The 24,418-nt window shown below is 46.0% G+C and overlaps 1 protein-coding gene across 6 annotated transcripts in view; it reads left to right on the top strand.

The window, feature by feature from the left end:
• Window positions 1–24,418, top strand: part of SORCS3 (sortilin related VPS10 domain containing receptor 3) — a 465,994-nt gene that overhangs the window by 256,772 nt on the left and 184,804 nt on the right. For 5 of the 6 annotated variants that reach the window (XM_045025354.1, XM_045025356.1, XM_045025355.1 and 2 more), the window contains one exon: window positions 22,406–22,564. In XM_045025354.1, the coding sequence (XP_044881289.1) occupies window positions 22,406–22,564 (159 nt within the window). Of the gene's footprint in view, window positions 1–14,904; window positions 14,961–22,405; window positions 22,565–24,418 lie in introns of those variants that run through there. The other variant, XM_045025360.1, reaches the window with a different exon arrangement.

Genomic DNA, 24,418 nt, shown 5'->3' with positions numbered 1-24,418 from the left:
TCTAACCCTTTTTGACTCCTGCTATTGACACCCAGCAGCAATCATCCAATGGGAACCTGAGAAACAGCCGAAGCAGGGCCCCCACCCTGACAACGCAGTTGAGCGCGGAGAGCTGCCATGGTGGGTGTTGGAAGGGTGGATGGAAACAATGAGGGGATGAGGAGAGGGGAAGAGCTGGGGATTTGGGAGGGGGTTGAAAGGTGCAGGTAGCTCACCAGCTTTGTGTTTACGATGCACAGGCAGCATCACTTCCATTTGCAAGAGCCCTTGTTTGGGGGAAACAACCAAAGAGACACACACGCTACAGGGTGTGTCTAGTCAGTGGCCCCCAAGCAGTGGGTCAAGCACCCCTCTGTGTGTGGGGGGGCGAGTATGGTGGGCCCTGGCCAGCCCCCACGAGGGGCCGGGAGGGAGCGCCTCCCAGCCTTGCTGTGCCCCAGCCACGGCCCTGGCTCCCAGCCCCATACCCAGCCCCAGCCTTGGCCCCTGGCCACAGCTCTGTTCCCGTCCCTGTCCCCAGACCCGCCCCCAGCTGAGTCTCCTTGCCCCTGTCCATGCCCCCCACCACCTAGGATCAGTGGCCCCGCTCCCAGCCCTGGCTCCCGGGAGGGGTGTGTGGACAGGGGTAAGAGTGGGCGTGACCCTGAAAAGTTTGGGGACCAGTGGTCTACACTGCAACAGGGAGCAAGCCTCCGAACCTGCATAGACAGACAAGTGCTAGCTCTGCTCGAGCTGGTGCTCTCACAATAGCCAGGTGAGTGTTGCAGCACAGGTTGTGGCTCGGGCTGGCTGCCTGAGGACGGACCCAGGGCCTTGGGTGGGCTTGTACATGGGTGGCTAGCCTGTGCTGCAGCCCATGCCGCAATGTAGACATACCCTTCGTGTTCTTCATTAGTGGCAGAAGATAGTGCAGTGACCAGGTGGGACGCTCTGTATCTCGGGGGAACACCCAGCACCCTCATGTTCATCCTGGTAAAATGATAGTGTGGTAGCCAATGCAAAGTTTGTCATGTCAGGTGTCTTTGGAAGGCTCATGATGCCTTGAGCATTGCTATTACAGTAATGTTATAGTAATGTTGTAGGTTATAATTTCATGTATGTAGTTATGAGGCTGAAAATGTGTCCTCCTGGCTTAAAATAAGCCCTGGCAAAAGCTCTCCAAGAGCAGAGGGGCAGTTCACACCTCATCAGGGCATGTATGGGACAAACCCGGCCCAGCCTCGGAGGAACAAAGGACGCTGGCCTAGGCAGCAACAAAAGAATCTGTTGGACTCTCGAGGGAGTCACCCCCCTTCCTTTGGTCAGTTTGGGACTGTGATGAGGTAATGCTCACCTGCCTCTGAAGGGGGAGTGGGCGAAGTCAAGAGGGAAGAAAGGATATGATAAAAGGGAGAGACGTTTGCCATGCTCGCTCTCTCTCTTCCACCTACATCTACAGATACCACACCAAGTGACTGAAGTGCTGATCAAAGGGGAGAGCCTGGCTGAAGAGCAACCAGCCAGCCTGTGGTGAGGAGCATCTAAGTTTGTAAGGGCACTGAAAGTGTTAAGATCAGCTTAAAATGCATTTTGCTTTTATTGACCAAATCTGACTTGTTATGCTTTGACTTATAATCACTTAAAATTTATCTTTATAGTTAATAAATCTGTTTGTTTATTCTACCCGAAGCAGTGTGTTTGTTTTGAAGCATGTCAGAGATTCCTCTTGGGAGAACAAGCCTGGTACATATCAATTTCTTTGTTAAATTGATGAACTCATATAAGCTTGCAGCGTCCAGCGGGCATAACTGGACACTGCAAGATGGAGGTTCCTAGGGTTGTGTCTGGGACCGGAGATATTGGCTAGTGTCATTTGGTTGCACAATCCAAGGAGCAGCTTACATGCCAGAGGCTGTGCGTGAACAGTCCAGGAGTGGGGGTTCTCACAGCAGAGCAGGGTAAGGCTGGCTCCCAGAATCAAGGACTGGAGTGGCCTAGCAGATCACCAGTACAGATAACACCAGAGGGGAACGTCACACCAGGGCTTGGTCCACGCAAATCTGGGACCTCCTGCAAAACCATTCACTTGGGACTGAGGCTTTACAGGATCCACTGTGTCCCCCTCCTTCCAACCCACTACCCCTAATCTGCCCCTATACCAGGTAGGGTAGGTGGACTCAGTTCCCTTGGGAGTAGCTGGGAGGAATATCTCCAGAAATGGGTTGTGTTTATGGAGAGAGCTAAGGGAATCTGACCCCATGACCCCCCTGGCCCGTTTATGTGTCTCAAGAGGCTCCCCTTCCTCCACCACATTTTTGTCTTTGCCTATAAGGCCTTCACTATTTTGCCTAACCTGGCTCTCAGATCTACTAACCCACCAAGCTATCTAACTCCCCTCCCCTCGCCTTCACTCTGCCAACGAGGCCAGCGAAAGCTGGTCAGATGCTTTCCATCGAAATGGAGATTTACACATGGAGGAAAACAAAGACATTTTCATTTTCATCAACTTTTTTCACAGGGGGGGAAATATTTCCTGACCCATTCTAGTGCCAGTCCCATTTGCGTGTCTGTCTTCTCCTCCTTCCACCATCATGGTACTTTCCTCCAGGCCATCCCCTCTGCGTGGGGGGGAACACCACCTCACAATTTTTAAAGCTGCCACCTCCCTTCAGACCTCTCTCTACTGTCATCTCTCCAGATCACTCCCCTCCGGGTCCGGGTAGGCACGTGGTGAGCTAGGACGTCTGCTTTTCTGCCAACCTCTCTTTGTTATGTTGCTGTCGTTACCTTCTCCTCCTAATCCATCCCTACCCCATTGATCAGTTCCATCGGCTTAGAGCGTGAGCTCTCTGACTTAGGGATGGCATGTTACTTGTTTCAGAGTAGCAGCCGTGTTAATCTGTATCCGCAAAAAGAACAGGAGTACTTGTGGCACCTTAGAGACTAACACATTTATTTGAGCATAAGCTTTCATGGGCTGCAGCATCCGTGTTGCATCACATGAAGTGGGTTGTAGCAAAAGCTTATGTTCAACTGAATTTGTTATTCTGTAAGGTGCCAAAAGGACTCCTGTTCATGTTACTTGTGTGTACAGTGCCTACCATAACGGGGCCCTGATCCTTGATTGGGGAATATTAGGCATTAATATAACGTAAATAATTAATAAATAGGATTTCCAGTTAAACAGCAGGAGTTGGGGGGCTGCAACACTTCCCCGTGAAAGAAAAATAAAATGAAGAAAGGCATCAATCTTACGCTTGGCTTGGGTTTTTGTCAGCGCAAAGCTACTTCTTTTCCACTCCATGTGGCACCACCACATGTAGAGTCAGCAAGTAAAACAGCGCTGGTTGCCTCCCTGGGGTTGTGGTGTGTGAATTGAGCCACATTGTAGCCAATTCAGAAGCCGAGAGCATTGATGCAAGCTAGCCTTCTCCTGGCCAATCAGTTCCTGAGTGCCTGCAGTGACGTCATGAGTCTGTGTTTATGGATTCACAGCCTGATGCTTCTGAGCAGATACGCAATACCACAAACGTTGTGCTGCAACCGTGGTGAGGGATAAGATGGAATGGGAGGCCACGCCCCCCGTTTTCAACTCCGATATCTGCAATAATGAGCAACCGGGGCAGGGCTGGGGGTGGTACTGCCGCACGGGAGGAGCTGCCAGCGCGGGGCACAGGCTCCTGGGGGTGACGGCCCCACGTTCTGCTCTTTCACTGCTGTGGTTCCCAAGAGAGCCCTGCGCTTCAACGGATACAGATTTCTATTCATAGCTATCCGCATCCGCGGATATACATTTATATCCATGCAGGGCTCTAATTGTCAGGGTTAGACGTGTTCATGTAAATAGCAAATCCCCCTTTCGGATTTGAAGTTTCATTTTTACTGGCAAATGGTTGAAACAGTCTGGCATAACCATCGTAGCCTGCTGAAAACATCTCCTTGAGGAAGGGATGCCATACCGGGATGCCATTCCAAAAAGAATCTTGGGCACCAAACATTTTGAGATTCCGATTATGGGCCACAGTAGTCTCCTATTCCTCGCTGAGCGTTGTGATGAAAGTCTTGAATGCTCTTTTGATTCTCTCATGTTCCGGGGCCGGAAGGATTTTTGGAAACAGCTGGGTTTTCTCACCATATGTTTCTCCTGCAGCTTTTGTGCTCTGTTCAGCAGAGATTTTGAGTGTCAGGGTCCAGTAAACATCTCTATAGGCAAACGTGTTGGCAGCAGCTGGAGAAAACTCCAGTGTTTTCTGTGGGTCACACAATGACTCCAAGTTTTCAACAATGGACATTTCCTTGGCGCGCAGAATCAGGTGGTCATTTTGGTTATTTGCTGGTCTCTTCAGAGTTTCTGCTTGAGAACCAACAAACCAGGAGATGCATTAGCACAGTCCACACATTATTTACCTCAGAGGTTTTCAACCTTTTTCTTTCTGAGACTCCCTCTCCACATTCTATAAAACTCCAGGGCCCGGCAGGGAGGGGGGACTTGGGGCTCTGGGCCAGGGGTGGGACCCCTGGGCATATGTGCAGTTTGACTTCTCTTTTGGGGGGCCCTTACCCACCTCAACAGGCCACCCAGCCTGTCTGGGTTCTGCGGGGACACAACCAGAAAATATAACTCAAAGGGGGGATTCTGAAAACCGCTCAGGGTGCAGGGAGGGGGGAGCTAGCAGCTGTGTCTGGGCTGGAGGGAGCTCAAGGTGCAGGGAAAGGGGTAGCTAGCAGCTGTGTGCTGGAAGGGCTCTCCCTCCGGTGGCTGTTCCCCGAGGGCTCTGCCGGCCCCGAAGCCGGGTCCCTGCCTGGGCAGCTCTGACCGACTACGTGAGGGGGCTGGGAGCTGAGGAGCAGCTGCAACCCCAGGCACCAGCGGCAGATGGGGGAATGCCACGGCTGCCCACTCCATGGCACCGCCAGCCAGAGGAGCAGCTGCCCTGCACTGCCTGGCTCCGGCTTCCCCTTTGTCTATGACCTGGCCAGAGGGTGGGGTCTGAAGGGGGCTGGGGGAGAGGAGGAGGTGGGGGTGGAGCTGCCCCCAGGACTGCCCCACTCTGGGTAAGGCACTGCAGTTGGGGGGGCAACACCCTCGTGCCCCCTCAACTCTGCCCATGGGCTCAGGGCTTCTGCCTGTATCGGGGCTTCAGTGGGGAGTGGGGGGACACCAGGGCTTGGGACTCCCAGCTTCAGCCCTGCGGGGTGGGGAGGGGCTTGGGGCTCTGGGTTTCAGCTGCGGGGCTCCATGGCCCCCCTGAAAGGGCTTGAAGACCCCCAGGGGGCCGCGGACCCTCTGGCTGAGAACCACTGATTTACATGACAGGCAGCAAAGTACAAGCTCATCCACTGATGTGGCACAACAGGGCTAGGTAACAGCAGTCGGCTCTGCACTTGTCTGGCACTGTGCAAAACAAAACCTTCAACTTGTTCGCATGCTTGAAAACGGCCCCAAATCCAATGGTGCAAGATTTCACGTCTTTCGTTTGTTCCATGGCAGTGGCTGCTGACAGCGCACTGTTAATCAGGTGAGCAGGACAGGCAATACGTAGCAGCTCCAGTTTCTGATTGAGTTTAATCTCCTGTGCAAACTTAGCCAAGAAGGAAGCAGAATCTGTGTTAGTTGTGGCCACATCTTTGCAAGCGAGTTGGTACATCCCAAACATGTCCGTTATTGCTGCGTGGACAAAAGGGCTGTCAGCAGAGGGGATGAATGTCACATCAGCACAAAACAATGCGGGTTTATTCGCTTTGAAATCAAAAAATGAAAAACGAAAAAGAATCAGACGGTCCACAGCAGCAGAAGACGTCAAAAATCAGACTAGACACCACATTTCCATCAATTCGTTCCATCAGTTTAGATACTAAAGCATCATCATTTTCTTTCAGATACTTACATGTGAGGTTTTGCTGCTGGACGGGATTGTTGCACAAAGTCACAAGTAGGCCCCTCTGCAATTAACAGCGGTTGTCCGGCGAAACAAAGAGTCCACACAAATTCATTGACACAGTTGTGCTGTGTCATCTCTGTGGTTAAAGCCCTGGTGAAAGCTCCCGATATTGATTGTATATCCTGAAGCTCACTTTCTTCTTTAAGCTCCTTGTGTCATTTGCTTTCGACATGCTCCTTTATTCTGTCAGCGCGAGCACTGATCTCAGTGCTGCAGCACAATGCATCCTCTTCACTCCCGTCTTTACTTTACTTCAGAATTTCTAAGCACCGATTTTCTTGTTGATATTCAGGCACAGATTTGCGTTTTCGCCCCAGGTTTGCCTTCTTTTTATCTATGGAGGATTGATCGTTTCACTTCAGCACTGTACTAAACAGACACAACGAAATAGGTGGGCAGCGTCTCGTGAACCAATCAGAGTGAGATATTAATGTAGTTTGATTTTCTAACCTCCGCTGGGCGTGTGTTCTGTGTTTTACACTATGCAACTGTTTCGATCTCAGAGCTTCAGGACACAACAATCGTGTAAAGTGTTGAGTTTAACAGGAATAAGTACCTGAAAAAATATTGAGTATATTAATAAATGGGTGTAAATTAGTAAAAATCCTTTAATTAAAAAAAACTGGTAATTTATTCATGAAAATCAGTAAAAACTGAAAATGTGGAACACTAAGGGTATGCAATAACAACATGGCAGAACTGGTCAATATTTTTACATGAAAAAGGTGTTTTTTGGTTTAAAAAAAAGGTATTTTTTGCCAGAAATAAAACTTGTTGTGAAAAAATTGTGGACACTATTTAAGTTTTCCTTTGTTTGTGAAATTTTCTCCCATGCTTTTTTAAATGAAATTTGTCTAAATCACTTCCTAAATTTTTTCTTTACCCAAAATCCAGTTTCAGTAAGAAAATTTGCTTTTCAATAAACAAAACACTTGGGAAACAATGTCCATTAAAATTTGACTACAAATTATCACCCAAACTTTTACAAAAAATGGAATGTGGGTCCAGAAGAAACACTGAGAAATCTAATCCGTTTTGAAAATGTTCATGAAATAGTTTTCCAAGTTGCTCTATAACATAGCCCCTACTTCAGTGTTGAAGAATAAACACAAAGACACCACAGTGGTGTGACTAATGGAGGAAAGGGGACATTATCAAAATCCAAAAATTCTGTTTCTGCACGTGTCCCTTATTAATTAAACAATGCAAGAATTGGAGAAACAGAAAATATATGATGTATTCATATAGGCAGAATTGTATCTGGTTGGCTTTCAAGGGTTCGCATCCAAAATCAGTAGATTTTGGACTCTAGCCAATATATAATTTGTAATACACTGGAATATGGTAGAGATGTGGTGGGATTACAGTAAGGGACTCGAAGGTAGGTCTCTTATGTCCTATTCCCAATGCTGTCATTAACTCTTTTTGTGACCTTGGTCAAATCACTTAACTTCCTTTCTGTATCTCCAATTTACCTATGTGTAAAAAAATTGGGTTTCATATTTACCTCACTAGGATGTTGTGTAGCCTGACTGACTTTGACAATGTCAGGTCAAGATTGGTTTAAAACGTAGATTGGGTTAAAAAGATTTAACAAGACCTAAGTTTAATAGAAATGTTTCCAACCAAAACATAACAGCATCCTGTTAATTCTTCAGAGGAAGATGGCTCAGGCACTAGCCTAGAACTCAGGAGACCTGTGTTTTACCCTCTGCTCCATCACACACTTGCTGCGTGACCTTGGGCATGACATGTAGGCCCAGATCCGCAAAGGTACTTAGATGCTTAACTACCATTGACTTCAGATGGAGTTAGGTGCCTAAATACCTTTGAAGATGTGAGTTTTAGCCTCTCTGTGCCTCAGTTCCTCATCTGTGATATGGGGATAATTGCACTTCCCTACTACTGGACAGTGGTGGTGGACGTGCTGGGGCCTGGAGCTGCCCTGCTTGGGTGGGTCGCTTGCCCTGCCGCGTCCACTCTATAGCTTGTTAGCCTGAGCAGAACGAGCGTGTGTCTCTGCCCGTATTGAGGGACAGATAATCAGGTTCTAATAATCGGTGACCGTAGATGACTCCTACTACTGTTTATGTTCACTCTCCAAACTGAATAAAATGTAAAAAGGAAATAAACAGTGCAAAGCATGAAGGTATTTACAGATTTATTCAGGTTTAGTAGTCTCTGGGATGACCCGTAATGCAATTTTTATTTTCTTAAAATATATCAATTTAATGATTGTGAAACATTATGCAATCCTCAAATGAAATACTCTAATGTATATGAGCCCCATCTTACAGACACTTACACCCAGGAGTAGTTTTATTCATACAAATAGCTTTGCCTTTAATGGAGCAACTAGCATGAGTAAAGTTATTCACATGCGTAAGTGTTTGCACTAGATTTGATCCAGGCCTATAACCACAGAAGTTTTGTTATATAAATGGTGTTTTCAATGTCCCTTCCCTTCCATGAATTTTAGTGCACATAGGCTTTGCTTACCCCATAGCACTATTTTCTACAATCTTCTCTGCTTGCCTTGTTAAGTTACCGCAACAACGATAATTGTTCTTGTGTTCTATGGAGAATAGCACAAATGTGCATTGATTCAAATAATATATATGTTATAACTACAAATGATACCTATTCCCTTATACCCACAGCATGGAAACAATGCTACTGTTATAGAAGGCTGGTGATTTTGCATTATGCAAAACCATATTTGGGATTTTACAGCAATTAAGGCTTCTGCACGTAAAAGCGGAGAGTGACAAAAGAACCCCGCTGATCTAGCTTGCGCAAAGCACCAATATACAGATCAAGGCAAAACATTGATTAGAAACTTTACAAATCTCTTCTTCTGGCTAGTGCCCAGTTACACGTAATCACACGTGGTTGTTTAAGTATCACTCACTTGCTAAAGCGCAACCCCATTCTGTGAGGTTAGCCATTCCTGGGCATCTCAGGGAAAACCTGTCATCCACAGGGCTTTCAGAGGAGACACATTCAATGACACAAAACATCTCACAACTGAAAGAATAGGCTGTCTGACAGTGCTTTTGAAAAAGCTCATCCTCTGAGCTGGGACCAGGGGAGACGTGTCACCTGGAAACCACTTTTGGAAAATGTAAATGTATGTCTTTGACAGCGCTTGCTGCAGTGGTTTTACTGTACCACTAGTTCAGTGCTAAATGATTTGATGCTATATGGAAAAGTAAAAAGAAGAAAGGTCTAGCATAGCTCTTTCTAGATTTTCAGCTCTCCCCGTCTGTCTTAATGACTGCTTCCCATTAATTAGAAGGGGTCTTCGAGCAGGAATGAGGGTGTGCACATGCTAATTTGTATGCAAGAGCTGGCCCGGCTTGGAGACAACAAGCATCAAAGTCTGCCCAAAACTTGAACTGAATCTTTTCTCCAAGGTTCAAATGAATTTTCTTTTGGATGAACTGATTTTCATTTTCTCTGCTCTTCCTAGTTCAGCAAAGACCAGAAGTGCTGAAATACCATAATCTAGAATGTATGTGTGGTATTTGGAGGCTGATGCTAATGTCATGAAATTCCAGTCCAGTTTCATATACACTAGAGGGCTGGATAGGTAGGGATGTTCGGTTGCTCATTTAAATGAAATCTCTGAACATCTTTTGAGTTCTGACATCTGTACTTTCCAGTCAGTCTCTCACGCTGAACGCAGAAGGGATTTCTGAACTTTTGGGTCATGCTATAGTGGAGAAGAAACTGGACTCAAGGATTCTTTAAGTGAGGCTGCCGGACACAACCACATTCAAACATAACCTGTGCTGCGTAATGTCATCACACAGGGTCTCCCTCTGTATCCTGACTGGGCCTCAGCTCAGTCATGGAAGGGGCTGTTGAGATACACTACAGCAGTGGTCTGCAACCTTTCAGAAGTGGTGTGCCGAGTCTTCATTTATTCACTCTAATTTAAGGTTTCGCGTGCCAGTCATACATTTTAACGTTTTTAGAAGGTCTCTCTATATAAGTCTATAATATATAACTAAACTATTGTTGTATGTAAAGTAAATAAGGTTTTTAAAATGTTTAAGAAGCTTCATTTACAATTACATTAAAATGCAGAGCCCCCCGGACCGGTGGCCAGGACCCAGGCAGTGTGAGTGCCACTGAAAATCAGCTCACGTGCCGCCTTTGGCACGCGTGCCATAGGTTGCCTACCCCTGCCCTACAGCAACAGGCCGTCATCCCCAGCTACCAGTGCGCCAGTTTCTAGAGAGGACCTGCCAAATACAATCAGTCACATGTACAGCCTTTCTGGATTGTGAAAAGGGACTTTGTCTGTGGAGAAGAAGGATCCCCATTTCTAAGCACCCCAGAACAGTATGAGCACTAATGGTGGGAAAAAAGAGAAGAAAGATCAAGTTGTAGCATGAAAGTTCCGTTCTATGATGCTCTATGAACACATGGAGAAAATTCCTATTTGTCACTATTCATTTTCAGGTGGAGGGATGGGCCACTTCAATTAATATCAAATGAGAGCAATTGATGTTGGGTAGGATCTGTTATGTGGCTAGCAGTTAAAAGGTTTTACAACCAATCACATGCCCGGCGCCAATAAGTCACTCTTTGCCAGGTCAGATACATGCTTCTTGGATGACTTCCATCCCCACCAGCACCTGAAATTTAACAAGCAAATGCTTGCTGTGCCTTGTAATTAAACAGGAAAAGTACATGTGTCCAGTGCCAAGAAGACAAGAGAAAGCAGGGAGACACGTCGTCCTGACCTGCCTAACAATAAAACAATACCAAAGGTTTCTGGTTTGCAGCATGTCTAGTTTGACTCTTTTCTACAATTGATTATCTTGTACAAATTAGATCTAGTGTGGGATTTGGCTTCGTGAAAAGGTTGGAAGAGGGACCTGGAATCCCTCGGGTCTATTCCTGCCTCTGAGCTCACATAAACCACTGAATCTAATGCCTCAGTTTCCCCATCTGCATAAAGGAGGTATCATGCCTTCCATGAGGGGCCAGCTTTCTCACTTGGTCCAAACTAGCTTTGATTTGCTGATCTTCAGGGCATGCCACATGGTGCATCTGTGTGCCTGTGCTGCTGCAGAGGGTTGGGTTTAATGGGGTTTTGCCAGGCGTTAGATCTGCTGGGTGTGTGAGGGGGTGAGGTTTGTGTTGTGTGGGCTGCTTAATTTAGATTCTTTTTTAAATTTATGGTAGGGGTGCCTGGAGCTTCAGACAGGCCCTATTGCTTCTGTACATATCTAAACAAATAACCAGAAAGAAAATGGAGCTCACCATGGTGACCTTCTTTACAGGGGTATTGCAAGGCTTAATTCAACATGTGAATGGGAACAATGGTTGTGCTGATGGATGGCCTCCTAGCCATGGATAACGGGGAGGCATCCATCTTTGTTTGACTAGCCTTGATTGAGCTCTCCTCAGACAAGTGACAGGATTGGGGGGAAAGCATTGAGATGGTATCACTCCTTCCCCTGAAACCATTCCCACAGAAGAGTGATGGGCGATGGCTCTTTTGCCAGCAAACCTTTCACCCATGGAATCCGAAAAGGCTCTGCCCACTCCTCCATCCTATTGAATGTCTGCACAAAACAAATGAAAAGCGAGCTGCCATGGTCTCAGGTGTGACCCAATTCTGGGTCACACATGCTAGGAGAACACGGGTCTTTGTTCCTATCCAGTGGTTGGGCCTTATACGAGGTTTATGGCCATAGGACAAAGGGGGGTGTCACAGGGTGACTGGCCCCATTAAGAGGGAGTGGAGTCCAGTGCTTTTGTGATTGATTACCCGGTGCCCACTTGGACTTAAGGGAAGGCACCTGGGCCTTATAAAGGGGGAGACAGCCACTGGGGAAGGAAGGCTACCCACTGACCTCTCGCAACTCAGGGAGGTTGGTAGTGGGAGCTGTGGCAGAGGCTGCAGAGAGCAGGAGTCCCTGAGTAACCGGGGCAGGGGCAGGAGAGCAGCAGAAGGGATTTGTTTGCATCAAGAGTGAGAGCAAGAGAGCTGAAGGAGGCTGAGCTCCTGGTGGGCGAAGAGTGGACTGGACAGAAGTGCTCCAGGACTGGCTGAGGATGCCAGAGCTGAGTATGAGCTTGGATGCTGTGGTGACAGAATTTACTTTGGGACTTTTGAGGACTGTTTTGAACGGTTTGTTATTCAGCCAGCCCTGGGCATGAAGTGGTGTTAACCTGGAGAAAGCCTGTGTGGGTGCCTGGAGAGAAGGGGAAACTGAGATAGGTCTTTGCAGAGCCATGGTTGGCACCTGGGGGGTGCCTAAAGGGTAGGCATGCCCATTTCCCAGGGAGGTCTGGGGGGACACACAATGGCTATCGCACTGTTCCAGTGTTCCCCTCTTTCATATGTTCAAGCGCCTTAATTGCCACAGGGAAGATGTGCAGTTGCCCAAGGAGTGTGAACAGCGGGGGTTGCTCTCACCACTCCCCCCAGGATAGAACTGCTTACCCAAGCCAAGGAAAGGAGAGTGTGTATGTATGTACGGCTCCCTTTTGCTGCTAGCATAGGAGGAGAGCCATGCGCTCTGCCCGAAGCCCCTTACTGAAGCCCCTGATTGTGAGAGGCTTCAAGCTTAGGCTGTGGTGTGAGACCCATTGGGGCAGATACCCAGATACACTTCAGGTAGGGCTCTGAGCCCCAGAGCTGTGTGATCCTGCAGAGTTTGCTGGTTTATATGCTGGTGTGTAATTAAAACCAAAAGTCTGCATGGAAAGGAGGTTCTGGTGAGAGGTTCGTCTGGGGTCCCAAATGAGTTTGGAGAGGCTTGTTTGGTTGTTTCGTCATGGTTCATATAGCGTGGAGCCCTCGCTGAAGCATTGGAAACTGGTTACGCAGCGCTGTGGTTTCATTGCTCAATTTGTATGTTTGTCTGTCCCGTTTTTCATTATTCAGTAATAAATACAGTGGTGAAAGTCACCTTTAACACTTAAAGATTGCTTGGATTTTATGGGATTGTGTCAAAGTGAGTGCCAAGGTATAAAAAGCCTTACGGTTGAGGTATTTTTATAACACATGCTCCATAAAACCTTATAAAGTGAGTGCAGTGCACTTCATCCTTTCAGGTTACAGTGTTATAGTTCTCAGAGCTAGTGATCTGATGCTATTCTCATTAATTAAATCTGTTATTAATGGTAATTTTCAAGCCATAAGAAGTGAAGTTACAAGAAGCTAGACTAGTGTAGGTCCAGAATCGTTAGCTCTCAGGAAACCTCAGGAGATCTGTACCAGGAGATTGATGGCCACAAGTTGTTGGGGAAATCCCTGTCTCAACTTTAAGGAAGATATTGAGCCTGAGAAATTGGGCTGGGGCTGTCTCTTGCTAAAGAAAATAGCATCACAAATTTCAATAATTCTTCATCTAGGAACATAAGACTTCAAAAGACTTCCTGGATCACTGAGTCTAGTGCCAAGCTGTTGAAGGCCACCCCATCATATAATCCCATCCATAAATGCATCAGGTTCCATCTTCCAATGATTTAGGTTGTTTGCCTCCACTATTCCTGCTGGGAGGCTGCTCCAGAACCTCATTCCTCTGATGGTTAGAAACCTCCTAATTTCCAGCCTAAATTTATTCACAACCAATTTATATTCATTTGTTCCGGTGCCAACATAGTCCTTTAGCTTTAGCTCTTCTCCCTCCCTGGTGTTTACCCTTCCAACGTGCAAAATCTCCATTCTATTACCTCTAGATTGCTGCTTGGAATCCAGCCCAGGCTACTAGCCATTACTGTCTGAAGGCTGTCCTATCTGATGGCCTCTGTCAAACCAGTTTGAGAGCCTCAGTGTACTTCCCAGAGGACAGGTGTCCACATCACAGAACACATTGCTATGGTAGTTATCCTCAGGGAAGAGGCAAAGACTGGACATAGAAACAGAATTTTCCAAAATATCTTCTCATCCATTCCTAGCCAGGATTGGGATACACTGCTAGGGCTACAATCGAAAGTTTACTCGCCCTTTACCTGACCTGGGATCAAACAGCACTTTGGTGCAATGCAGCCCTTTTCACAAGCACCGTGCGGGTCATCTTTGGAAAGTGATCTTGTCACTACGGCACTTTCTGACTCGGCAGATCTGCTCCCTGTGTGTATTCAGCATCAGATCTGCTGATTTTAGGGATTAAAGTGAGCTTTTGCTCCTTTATTCTCCGGTTACTCCTGCAGGAGTCTATATCTTCTTGGACATCTTCAATAGTTGTTTTAAGTAAGGGCTGGTCTCAACACGGAAGTTACACCAGCTCGAGCGAAGGTGTGCTTTTAAATGGTGCAAAAAGCCCGTGTGGATTTTCTCAGTTCAATTTAAAAAGCTGGTTTCTATTGATGTAGCTTGTGTTGGTAAATTTACAGACATGTTTTAACCAAATTGGTTTTTAAATAGAACTGATTCAAAGTTTTTGGACCTTAGCTGCAATGTGTTACATCTGTGCAAACCCTATTGAAGGCAGTAGGGCTGCAGAGGTATCACATGATCCAAAGACAGTAAGGTTACTACAGTATAACTGAATGGATGATGATGGAGGAAAAGGAAGGGAAGACCTGGTCAGAAAACCAACCTTTTCAATAGAATAATTGTTATTTGAAATGTTTTGGTTGAAAAATATTGGTTTTTCTGCGGGAGTTTTTGAAGTGATGAGAACTTAAAAATTTTGGTTTGAATCAACATTTTGAAAGAAAAACATTTTTTTTGTATCACTTTGACTTAAAATGTTGTTTCCTTCTGTTTTGTTTTGGTTTCTGTAAACATAAATGATCTTTAATGTTGCAACAAAACTAATCTTTGGTTTGAATTAACATGTTGACACTAAAACATCATTTGATCTTGTTTTTTTTAAACTGAGAAGCTGAAACAAAACTGCATTTTAAGCCAAAATTAAACAAAACTTTCAATTGGAATGGACATTCCCTCATTTTCACCTTAGACAAAACCGGTTTTTTTTCCCCAGCAGGAAAACTGTCTGCATGAAAAATACCAGCAAGCTCCAGAAAGAGCCAGACTTGACTTTGAGCCTGAAGGTCTAGCAGGTAGAAAATCATCTTTTCATTAGTAAGATGAACACATCTGATATGGAAATATCAGAGGCAATAAACAGGGTGCCATTTTTACAGTCACTTCTCAAGACAAACCTCATTTTTTAATCACAAACCGGTGCAATGTACTGCTAAGGATGAAGTTACTGACATTATGCCAAGGAACAGAGCTCTTCTTTAGCTCAGCAGGTTTGGAAGGTTGTTTTTTTCAGCAACACTTTCTGTTGGGAAATAAAAGTGAGGCTGGAGATTCTGAAATAGACACAGTTCATGAAAAGCATATTACAAGTGAACAGGCAAATCAGAAGGCTGTAAATAAGAGTTTAGCGCCATGTATTTATTTCTGGGAACAAAAGGCATTTATTTTGGGCGCGTCGTCTTTATTCATTTACTAGGATGCTTCCTGCTAATGTGGGGCTATTGCTGGAGATATTGCATCTGTAAAACTTCTCTGTGCCCGTTTAAAGAGACAGGGTCTGGTAATTTAAAATCAAAATGTATGTTTGGTTGGGAAATATAATAAAAGGGTTTCACGAAACCTGATACTAATAAAAATGCCTTTTATGGCAGGTTGTTTCAATTTCAGTCAAAAGGCATTTTAACCAAAGAGTCCTCTGGGTGCAAAGCAGACTCGTTGCTTTCTATTGGGGAAGGAGAGCCAGATGAGGAAGGGACAATAAAGCTTTCGGTTCAAATGTTCTACTGTGCGATTAGTGACACAGATAATACAGTTCAAGACAGATACGAAGCTGGATTGATGTGCAGGGCAGGTGAGAGGGAGCCACAATTTGGCGCTTCCATGCGCTGAGGGTTCACTCCTGCACCATGGAAGGTGATGGCAGCCAAAGGGGACGCCGAGTGCTAGGCGTAGTGGAGTATTAGTGAAAGCCATACTAATGCCGGGTGACACTTTGTCCCCCTCTAGTGGGTAGCGCTTGTAAAGAGGTTTATGAGTCTCTCACTGCAGCTAGGCTTTTAGCTCAAGTGTTAGGGCCTCATGCTTTCAGACCTTCAGCTCCGCAGGTTCCAGTCCCACCTAGGGGTATTGTTACATTAGCATCATTAGTGGCACTCAATATTTCAGTGGCCCTGGTGACATGATGTGACTGCCTCCCACTTCCAAGCCCACTGTGGCTCAGTAGGGAGATTCCTGGGCTCACCCTTTTAAGCTGTAGCTTCCCCCATTGCCCATGGAGGCATTTGGCTCTGCTCCATCCTCCATGCCAGGTGTGGAGTGCCTCCCTGCTTCCCACCCAAGCCAGTGGTTACTTTCAACAATATAGCCCCTGGGTTGGGTTTTTGTTGCCAACCTGAGGATTTAGCCCTACAACTCCCATTAACTTCTGTAGAAGTTGTGTGGCTAACTCTCCTGATGGGCTCTGGAAATCTCAACCCAGGGACATGAGCCCAACGTTGCCCTTGGAAGAGATCGTGTGGCCCCAGATGAGACTCCCTGTTCTCTGGTTCCTGCTCTGAAAGCCCCAGCCTTTCTCATCCGGTGCTTATGCAGAGATGCTCTGAACAGAATAATCACACCCACCCACAGCTCCAGCTTTGGCTGGCTTTATTCGCGAGCTCTCCAGGCTTGTAAACAAGCACTGCCATCCAAAATGAACCAGGCAGTTCGGACTTCACTGTCTTCCAGATCTGTTGGAGTGTTATGTGGGTGAAATTCACACTGGACACAGGGCCAGCACAGGACCTATACAGGATCTGAAGCCCGGCTTAACCCCCGAATGGGACTCGCGTGCTGTGGGGTCTTGAATTTCACCCATATAGGATCATCCAGCTGATGGGGTTCACAAGAGAGGATGCCCTCCATATCAGTAACCTCTGTGCTTATTGCACCTGCCTTCCTGCTGCAGCCCCGAGCTTCATTCAGGTTTCTGTTTAGACCGGGTCTTCGCCGTTCAGGCGTAGATGAGCTTTGGAGCTGCAGCCACATCGTAGCAGTCCTCGGCTCAAGTACGTTTTCAAGGACTTCCCCTTCGCAGTAATCAACTCCTCCCGTCCAGTCCCATTTCCAAACCCCAGACGGCACAAAAATATATACTCCAGAATGCAGCAAGGTGAAATGTAATTTCCTCTTTAATAAAGGCTGCCATTTAATCTAATATTATAGAAAATGATTAGATCTTAAAAACCTATAAATTACATTTGACAACTCGCTGGTGCTCCTTGGCGGTTCCTTCTAGCAATTATAAATGGCAACACCAGGAACTGGCAGAGGAGCTCGTTCTGGCTGGAGTTTGTTTATTGGCTCTTAATGAAAAGCGATTAATCTGAATCGCTAGTGGGGCGGATCCTTTGTCAGGGCCCCATAATGAGAAGTGGCAGTTTTGCCCTTTGAAAAATGTGCTGCGATTTCCCTCTAACAAAAGTGTTTTATTTGGTGTGTTGGGGGTTTTTTTGCAGTGGAAAAATAGTAATAAAATAACCCCCAAATCACCCACTTGCTGTTTCCTCCTTATCAGCCCCGTCCCCAGTTAAAGCACCACCAAACTGAACTGGCCCCAGCTGCAAAAACACAGAACGGCCTTTTATTTGCTACCATTCTCACGCTTCCTATTTCTTCTGAGCTGCTTTGTTTGTGGCCAGTGTTGCGTGGAATGATGGATTGTAATGACGATACCCTGGGTAGTAATATTGATACTTCGGTGCGATCCCCACCCTTTTTGATAGAAAGGATGATATAGTCTGTTGCAGGAGCAGGAGGGCGAAGAAGGGGAGAAGGCAGCCTATGTAACGAGCCTTTAGCAGGGCCAGCTGTCGGCAGTCTCTCTTGCAGCTCTTCTTTTCCTCCTCTTTCTCAGTAAGGTTGCCGGTTAAGCTTTGTTATTTGACAAACAGCCCCGGTTGCAAGATGTGGGGTGCGCAGAGCATTGGTTTGTGCCCCCTCCAATGTGAGCAAACCGTCTGTGCTCCCCCGCTGACTGTTAAGTGCTGGCAATATGCTTGGGGTTATACAAATGAAGACGGTCTCTGACCCAAAATGCTTGGAGTGGAGGAGGCTCTGGGTAGGCAGGGTGCACTGGGAAGCCCAGAAGAGGAGAAGAGGCTTTGGATGGTTTATTTGTATAGTTCACTTCTTGTGGGAGGAAGTGAGACTTCAGATGGGACATGAATGTGGAGATAATGGGGATTTGGGATCTCATCCAAGCAAACTGAAGATAAGAGTCTGGAGGGCTTTAGGAGTGTGACCAAGTGGGGTAGTGGATATGATCTTGTCTCCCCTAGTACCTGGCCCCAGTGACTGTACTTACCCATACTGAACATGGCTCCTTCAGCTTAAGTGGTAGGAGGCTATGTGTTTCGTACTGAAGGTCCAAGGTTTAACCCCCCCGATGACTATAGAGAATCTGTGCTTAGGGAGACATGGTTTGTAATTTTGTGCTGGGCCATTTTGCACTCCAGAAATTTTCCTTTTTCTAAGATGACGTGGTTTGCATGAAAACGCAGGAGCATTTGACATTGTGCATGTTTTGAGACAGCATTTGATTTGTCTCCAGACAAAATCTCAAACACTGGTGGAAGGAAGGAATGAAATCTTGTCACCTGCCAATGAGTGACAATGGGCTCTGTTTTTATTATCTTCGATATGGCAGGGAGATGAAGGAGCTTGCTCAAGCCAGCCCAGTGAGCCAGGGTAGAGTTACAACTCCTGAGACACTCCACAATGGGGTAGGGAAAAAGGGGTGCAAGGAATACACAGGCCACCAATAATCCTTTCGTATGTTCCCAGCATTCAGGTGCTACCTACAAACTGCTGGGAACCGAAAAAGTGGAACTAGGACTTGAGCCGAGGGTGAATTTGAAGGACAGGGGTGTTGCTTGTGGATGCACAGAATTCTTTTCCTTGCTCCTCCCACATTCTGTTTTCTTGATCCAAAGTCCATTGATATCAGGAGAAAGAGTCTTACTGATCTCCCTAGAATTCTGGTGTTTATGCTACGGCAAAGCGCGTCTCAATATCTCCATTGTGGCTTTGACTATTCTGGTTATGCCACTATGATCATGCTGCCATATGTACAGTCATGGCAAAGGCACATGCAAATCAAATGCACAATTGTACCTGCATTTCAGACCCCGTTCTGCAGCCGTGGTCCCCGTGAATAGCCCCATTGACATCACTGTGACCGCATACATAAGTAACAGGATCAGGACCCCTGTGCATCCTGCTGCATATCTACCATGTTGAAAAATCTGGCACAGACAATATCTAGCTGCCCCAAGCTTTCTATCTAGAGAGCTCAGGACAAGACTTTGCTAGTAAACTTTTAATATATGGCTTTGTTAGCTTGGTAACCTTTAGTGACATCATTGTGGAAAATCTCTTTATTCCCCAAGTATCCTGCCTTTAAATGTAAGGTCCACCTGGAGTATCCTGCTCTCTTACCATTCTGCAGATGCAAGCAAATGTTACTAATGCACACTACAAATGTCTTTCTTACACATGCAATACCCTTTGAATGCAAACAGATATAGCTGGGAGCACAGAACTTCCCAGCTGAAGCTATACGTGATAGCAAAACCTTTTCTTAAAATGGGAAATAAACACAAAGCCTTTCTTGTCCAGAGGAAATGAGGCATATGCTTTAATTTGATTAGAAAGGGAAAAAATCCAAGATTGAGAGTCTGACCTGTTCCTTTTCCTGGTTGGTGGCCTCAGGTTCTCGAGCTTCCATTACCAATTTACTGATGTCTTCTGTTAGCCAGCTGCCCATGGTGGCAAGCAGATTACAGTACTAAGTACCCTTCTGTTGCCAGCAAAGTACCACTAGGTAAAGATTGCTTTATGATGTTGTGCAAGTAGAATATTCTTCTCTGGATACCCAAAGAGACGTGCCATGAATGGTCAACAGCATCTCAGGATAGTGGATTTCTGATCTTGGTGAGGGACTTTTCTGCAGAGCACTTGTTTTCCCTTCAAGATGGTTGATGATGGATAGTAGTTTTAAAAATTGCCTTTAAAATGGAAACTTTCAGATTAAAAATCATATACTTATTTAAAAACCAATAACCACCCTTTCGCAGAAAAGTTCTTTCCTCTGTTAATCAAAATTGGTTAATTAAATCAGAATGAATTTGTAAAAAATGGTTTAATTGTAATCATTTTTCCTGATGGCCCCCTTTCTGCATCTCACTGAGCTCTGTGCAATGGAAAGGCAGGCTATGCAATTACACTTCTGATTTCAAGTCAGTTTCACTTCATGTTTCAGGTGGGATTTATTGCCTGTTTAAAATTAAAGACCTGCTCAAGTGCTATGCTTGATTGGGGCCTAATGCGGATTCTTGCCATTCTTTATAATGGAACTTGTATGATTAAATGGTAGCTGGTTAGGTGTTCGTCTGTGCCCCTAAATTGTCTTGGATTGTTTAACTTGGGAAAGTATTCTAGGGCAATGTTTATATGGAGACACTATACAGAACAAGTATCAGGAGGTATCCGTGTTAGTCTGTATCCACAAAAACAACAAGGAGTCCGGTGGCACCTTAAAGACCTACAGATTTATTTGGGCATAAGCTTTTGTGGGTAAAAAACCCACTTCTTCAGATGCATGGAGTGAAAATTACAGATGCAGGCATTATATAGTGACTGGTTATATAGTAGCAAAGAATCCTGTGCCACAGGATTCTTTGCTGCTTTTACAGATCCAGACTAACACGGCTACCCCTCTGATACTCGATATATAGTGACAGTGACCACTATATAATGCCTGCATCTGTAATTTTCACTCCATGCATCTGAAGAAGTGGGTTTTTTACCCACGAAAGCTTATGCCCAAATAAATGTTAGTCTTTAAAGTGCCACCGGACTCCTTGTTGTTTTTATACAGAACAAAGCTGTATTGAATCTCAGGTCTGCAGCTAAGAGGTGGATCCTAGATTTTATTTCCAATGGAAAAGCAAGTAGTGTTTGTTTGAATCAGCTACTGTATCAATAACCTGCTGTGTTTAGCATATCTGTAGTTTAGCCCCCTCTGTTTGTTTTATTTCATTGTATTGACATTTGCTGTAATATGATTTGTTTTTCTCAAGATGTTAATAAGATGGGAAGCTGAGTTAAGGTTTTCCAATGAGTTTTCTTGGTAACTTTGACATAGGGAATGGTAAAAGATAATATAGAAGAAAGACATTTTATGATACTGGTCTTACTTTCTAATTAAAATCAGAGGCATGAATTATCTCCCTACTTGCAAAAGCTGAACAATTTCATTTTCCTGCACTGGGGAAAAATGGCTTCATTAAATGTTATGTGACCAATCACTGCAGTACGGATGGTAAGTATGACGCACGCACAAACTGGTGCCTAAATTCCGACCGCACGGCTGACACACACAGCCAGGCTGGGAAATCGCCCCTTTCCAATGGCAGAAAACTTCCACTTCTAGCTCAGCAAGGTAGCAAGAGATGGGACCTTAAATCCAAACGCTGCCCATCTTGGATCTTGAGACTGTACATTTGAAGAGAGAATTTGACATTTGGGGAGAAAGTGGGGGACACGTCTCTGGCAGGTTGGAAACAAACAAACTTGGTGGCTGTTGAAGCAACTCAGAGGTTTGAGATAGTGGAAGTAGTAGAGATGGATTAGTGGGCAAAGAGCAGGAGAGGGAGTCAAAAGTCCACGATAAACTTCAAAACTGTTATAGACTATATGTGTCCCACGGTTCTGTGATTGATTCTATTTTCTCTATATTTCCTTGGGGGGGTGTGAAATATAGTGTGATGTGGTATAATGGTCTTGTCAGCTGGAGTTTGAAATGACCAGAGTCCTCCTAGGTGATGAAGCTACGAGTAAGCTATACAGATTGGCAGAGGCCTTGGAGGTTTTTCGCCTTCCTCTGCAGCGTGGGGCATGGGTCACTTGCAGGGGGATTCTCTGCAGCTTGAGGTCTTCAAACCACGATTTGAGGACTTCAGTAACTCAGACATAGGTTAGGGGTTTGTTCCAGGAGTGGGTGGGTGAGATTCTGTGGCCTGTGATGTGCAGGAGGTCAGACTAGACAATCAGAATGGTCCCTTCTGACCTTAAAGTCTATGAGTCTATCTCCAGTGAGTGCCAGTCAATCTTTTATAGCCCATCTCAGTATTAGATATTCTGTATATGCCATATAAACTACAGCTGGTCAAATTTTTTTCATTGGGAAAAAAAATTCAACCAAAATTGGCTTTTGGATCAAAACAAAAACATGCATTTTGGTTAAAATTTTCCATTTTATTTTTTTTTTAACAAAAAGCGTAGGGGATCTTGATGAGCTGTTTGCAGCCTAAGGCCGATAATGAAATGCTGAGCAGTTTCTGGTTTCATCTTATCTAAGGAAGTGCTGCCAGTTCATTCTTATATAAATATGTTTCAGGTTACATGGATTCTGACTTTCCCATTAACCCTGTTCTGTTTCCTTCTCTCTCTCTCTCTCTCTCTCAATTGTTCTATTTAGATAATGCTCCTGGGTGACCCAGAGATTGAGAGCAGCATATTGATCAGCTCTGATGAAGGCGCCACCTATCAAAAGTACCGGCTGAACTTTTACATCCAGAGCCTGCTGTTCCACCCCAAGCAGGAGGACTGGATTCTGGCATACAGTCTCGATCAAAAGGTGACCAACTCCTTTCAGATTCAAGTGATTATTTTCCAGAGTCCGGTGACAGAGACATTGTCAAGAAGAATAACCATATATTTAGAAAGTGACTGTAGCGGGGCGGTCACTCCGCTCCGGCCCTGAAGGGGTTAAAACAGCCCTGGGAAAGGGCTGTCCCGGGGAGCCAATAGGCTGGGATGATTGGAGAAGCAGCCACAGCTGGGGCCATGCCCCAATCAGGCCACTGCTGGCCCTATAAAAGGGCTGCGAGCCAGGAGAAGGAAGAGTCTCTCTCTCGCTCTGCCGAGAGAAGGACCAGGCTGCCTGGGAGCTCAGGGTACAGGGAACGGAGCAGGGCTGGGGAAAGGCAAGGGGGGCTGGGGAGCTCCAGCCGGGTAAATCCCCCAGCTGCAGGCCTTGCTAACAGGCCGAAACAGGTACTGGGGTTGCAGAGGCTGCAGCCCGGGGTTAGGCAGAGGCAGCTGATCCGACCCCCTTTCCAATGATAAGTGGCCTTTTACGGACTGCAGTTTGCCCCAGTGAGAGGGGGCTGGATGATGACTGGCAGTAGCCATTGAGGCAAGGTGGGTGAGAGGGTTGGGGGCTCCCCTAGGGTGGGGGGGCAGACTGTGGGTTACTGCTGGGGGCAGAACCCAGAGGAAAAGGGGCACCGGGGTCTGGGAGGGACACGGGGGCCCTAAGGCAGGCGAGACACCAGCCTGCCGAGGGTGCTCTGGGCTGGACAAGAGCTAATTCCCAGGATAACCAGCAGGAGGCGCTGCACCAGTGAGTCTTTGCTGCGCTACAGTGACTATGTGGTACCATTTAACTCAGCAGACCTGCTTTTTGGGTTGATTCGGAGACAGATCTGCTGACTTCAGTGACATGGTTCAGTTTTTGCTGCGTTAGCCTTTCAGAGCCAAAACAGCTCCATGGCAGTGAAGCTGGATTCTGTTCCTCCTCGGGCATCCTCAACTGAATCGCTCGCTAAATTCCAAGCAGTTATTCCCGTGCAAACCCACCAAAGGCAGTGGTGTTGCTCTGTCCTTATTGAGAACATAATTTGGCCTGTGGAAGCTTTATGAATGGTGCCAATAAGAGAGATGGAAGGAATCCTAGAGCCAGTTTTGATATGATGTGCTAAAGATCTAGCCACTTACTTAGGGACCTAAACAGTTCCTGAGTCACTGTTCAGCGTGGAACTACAATGAAAACAAAATCCTTTGCTACCGTCCATGTCTAACGATAAATTGTTGAAATGGAAAGAACTTTAAAGATCCACTTTATTTTCCCCTCCTTATGGCGTTTAATTGTTACCATTCACCCAGCTGCTGTGCAGTTCACTATGCTGGTTTGTTTCAGTTCCTGGGTTATGGGGCAATACTACCCCTAGGTACTGGGCCCAAGCTATTCGGCAGCACTTCTTTTCAAATACTGGTGCATCAGCTCTTTCTAGTCTCTTCCTCCCAGTCAGCTTGTCCTGGGAGCTATTTAGTGTCCCCTGTAATAAGTCACATACACTACGACAGCAGCACTTTCAAACAGTAACTAGAACATAACCTTTATCCCCTTGTTAGCAGAATGCTAGGGCAGTTGCCAGGTGTATGTTGTTACTCCTCTCACTGGCCTGAGTGACATTTCCAGGCTCAAAGCCATTGTAAATAGACTTCTTTCATAGTACCAGGGGGTTATTGTCTGGCCGACTTAGCCAAATGTCAAATATCTTGTGAGCTCAGATGTTCAACGTCACCAGAAACGTTGAAGTTGGACTGAAAGACCGATAGACTCGTTTGATGTCGCCGAATGGTTTGATGCCACTTTTAAGCTGGAGGTAAAGTTTTTTTAAACGGCGCTTCTTTTTCGCACACACGC

Source organism: Mauremys mutica, chromosome 7, assembly GCF_020497125.1.
Source record: "Mauremys mutica isolate MM-2020 ecotype Southern chromosome 7, ASM2049712v1, whole genome shotgun sequence".
Lineage (NCBI taxonomy): Eukaryota > Metazoa > Chordata > Testudines > Geoemydidae > Mauremys > Mauremys mutica.
The sequence above is the reverse complement of the archived record's forward strand: the minus strand, read 5'-3'. Positions and strand labels throughout refer to the sequence as shown.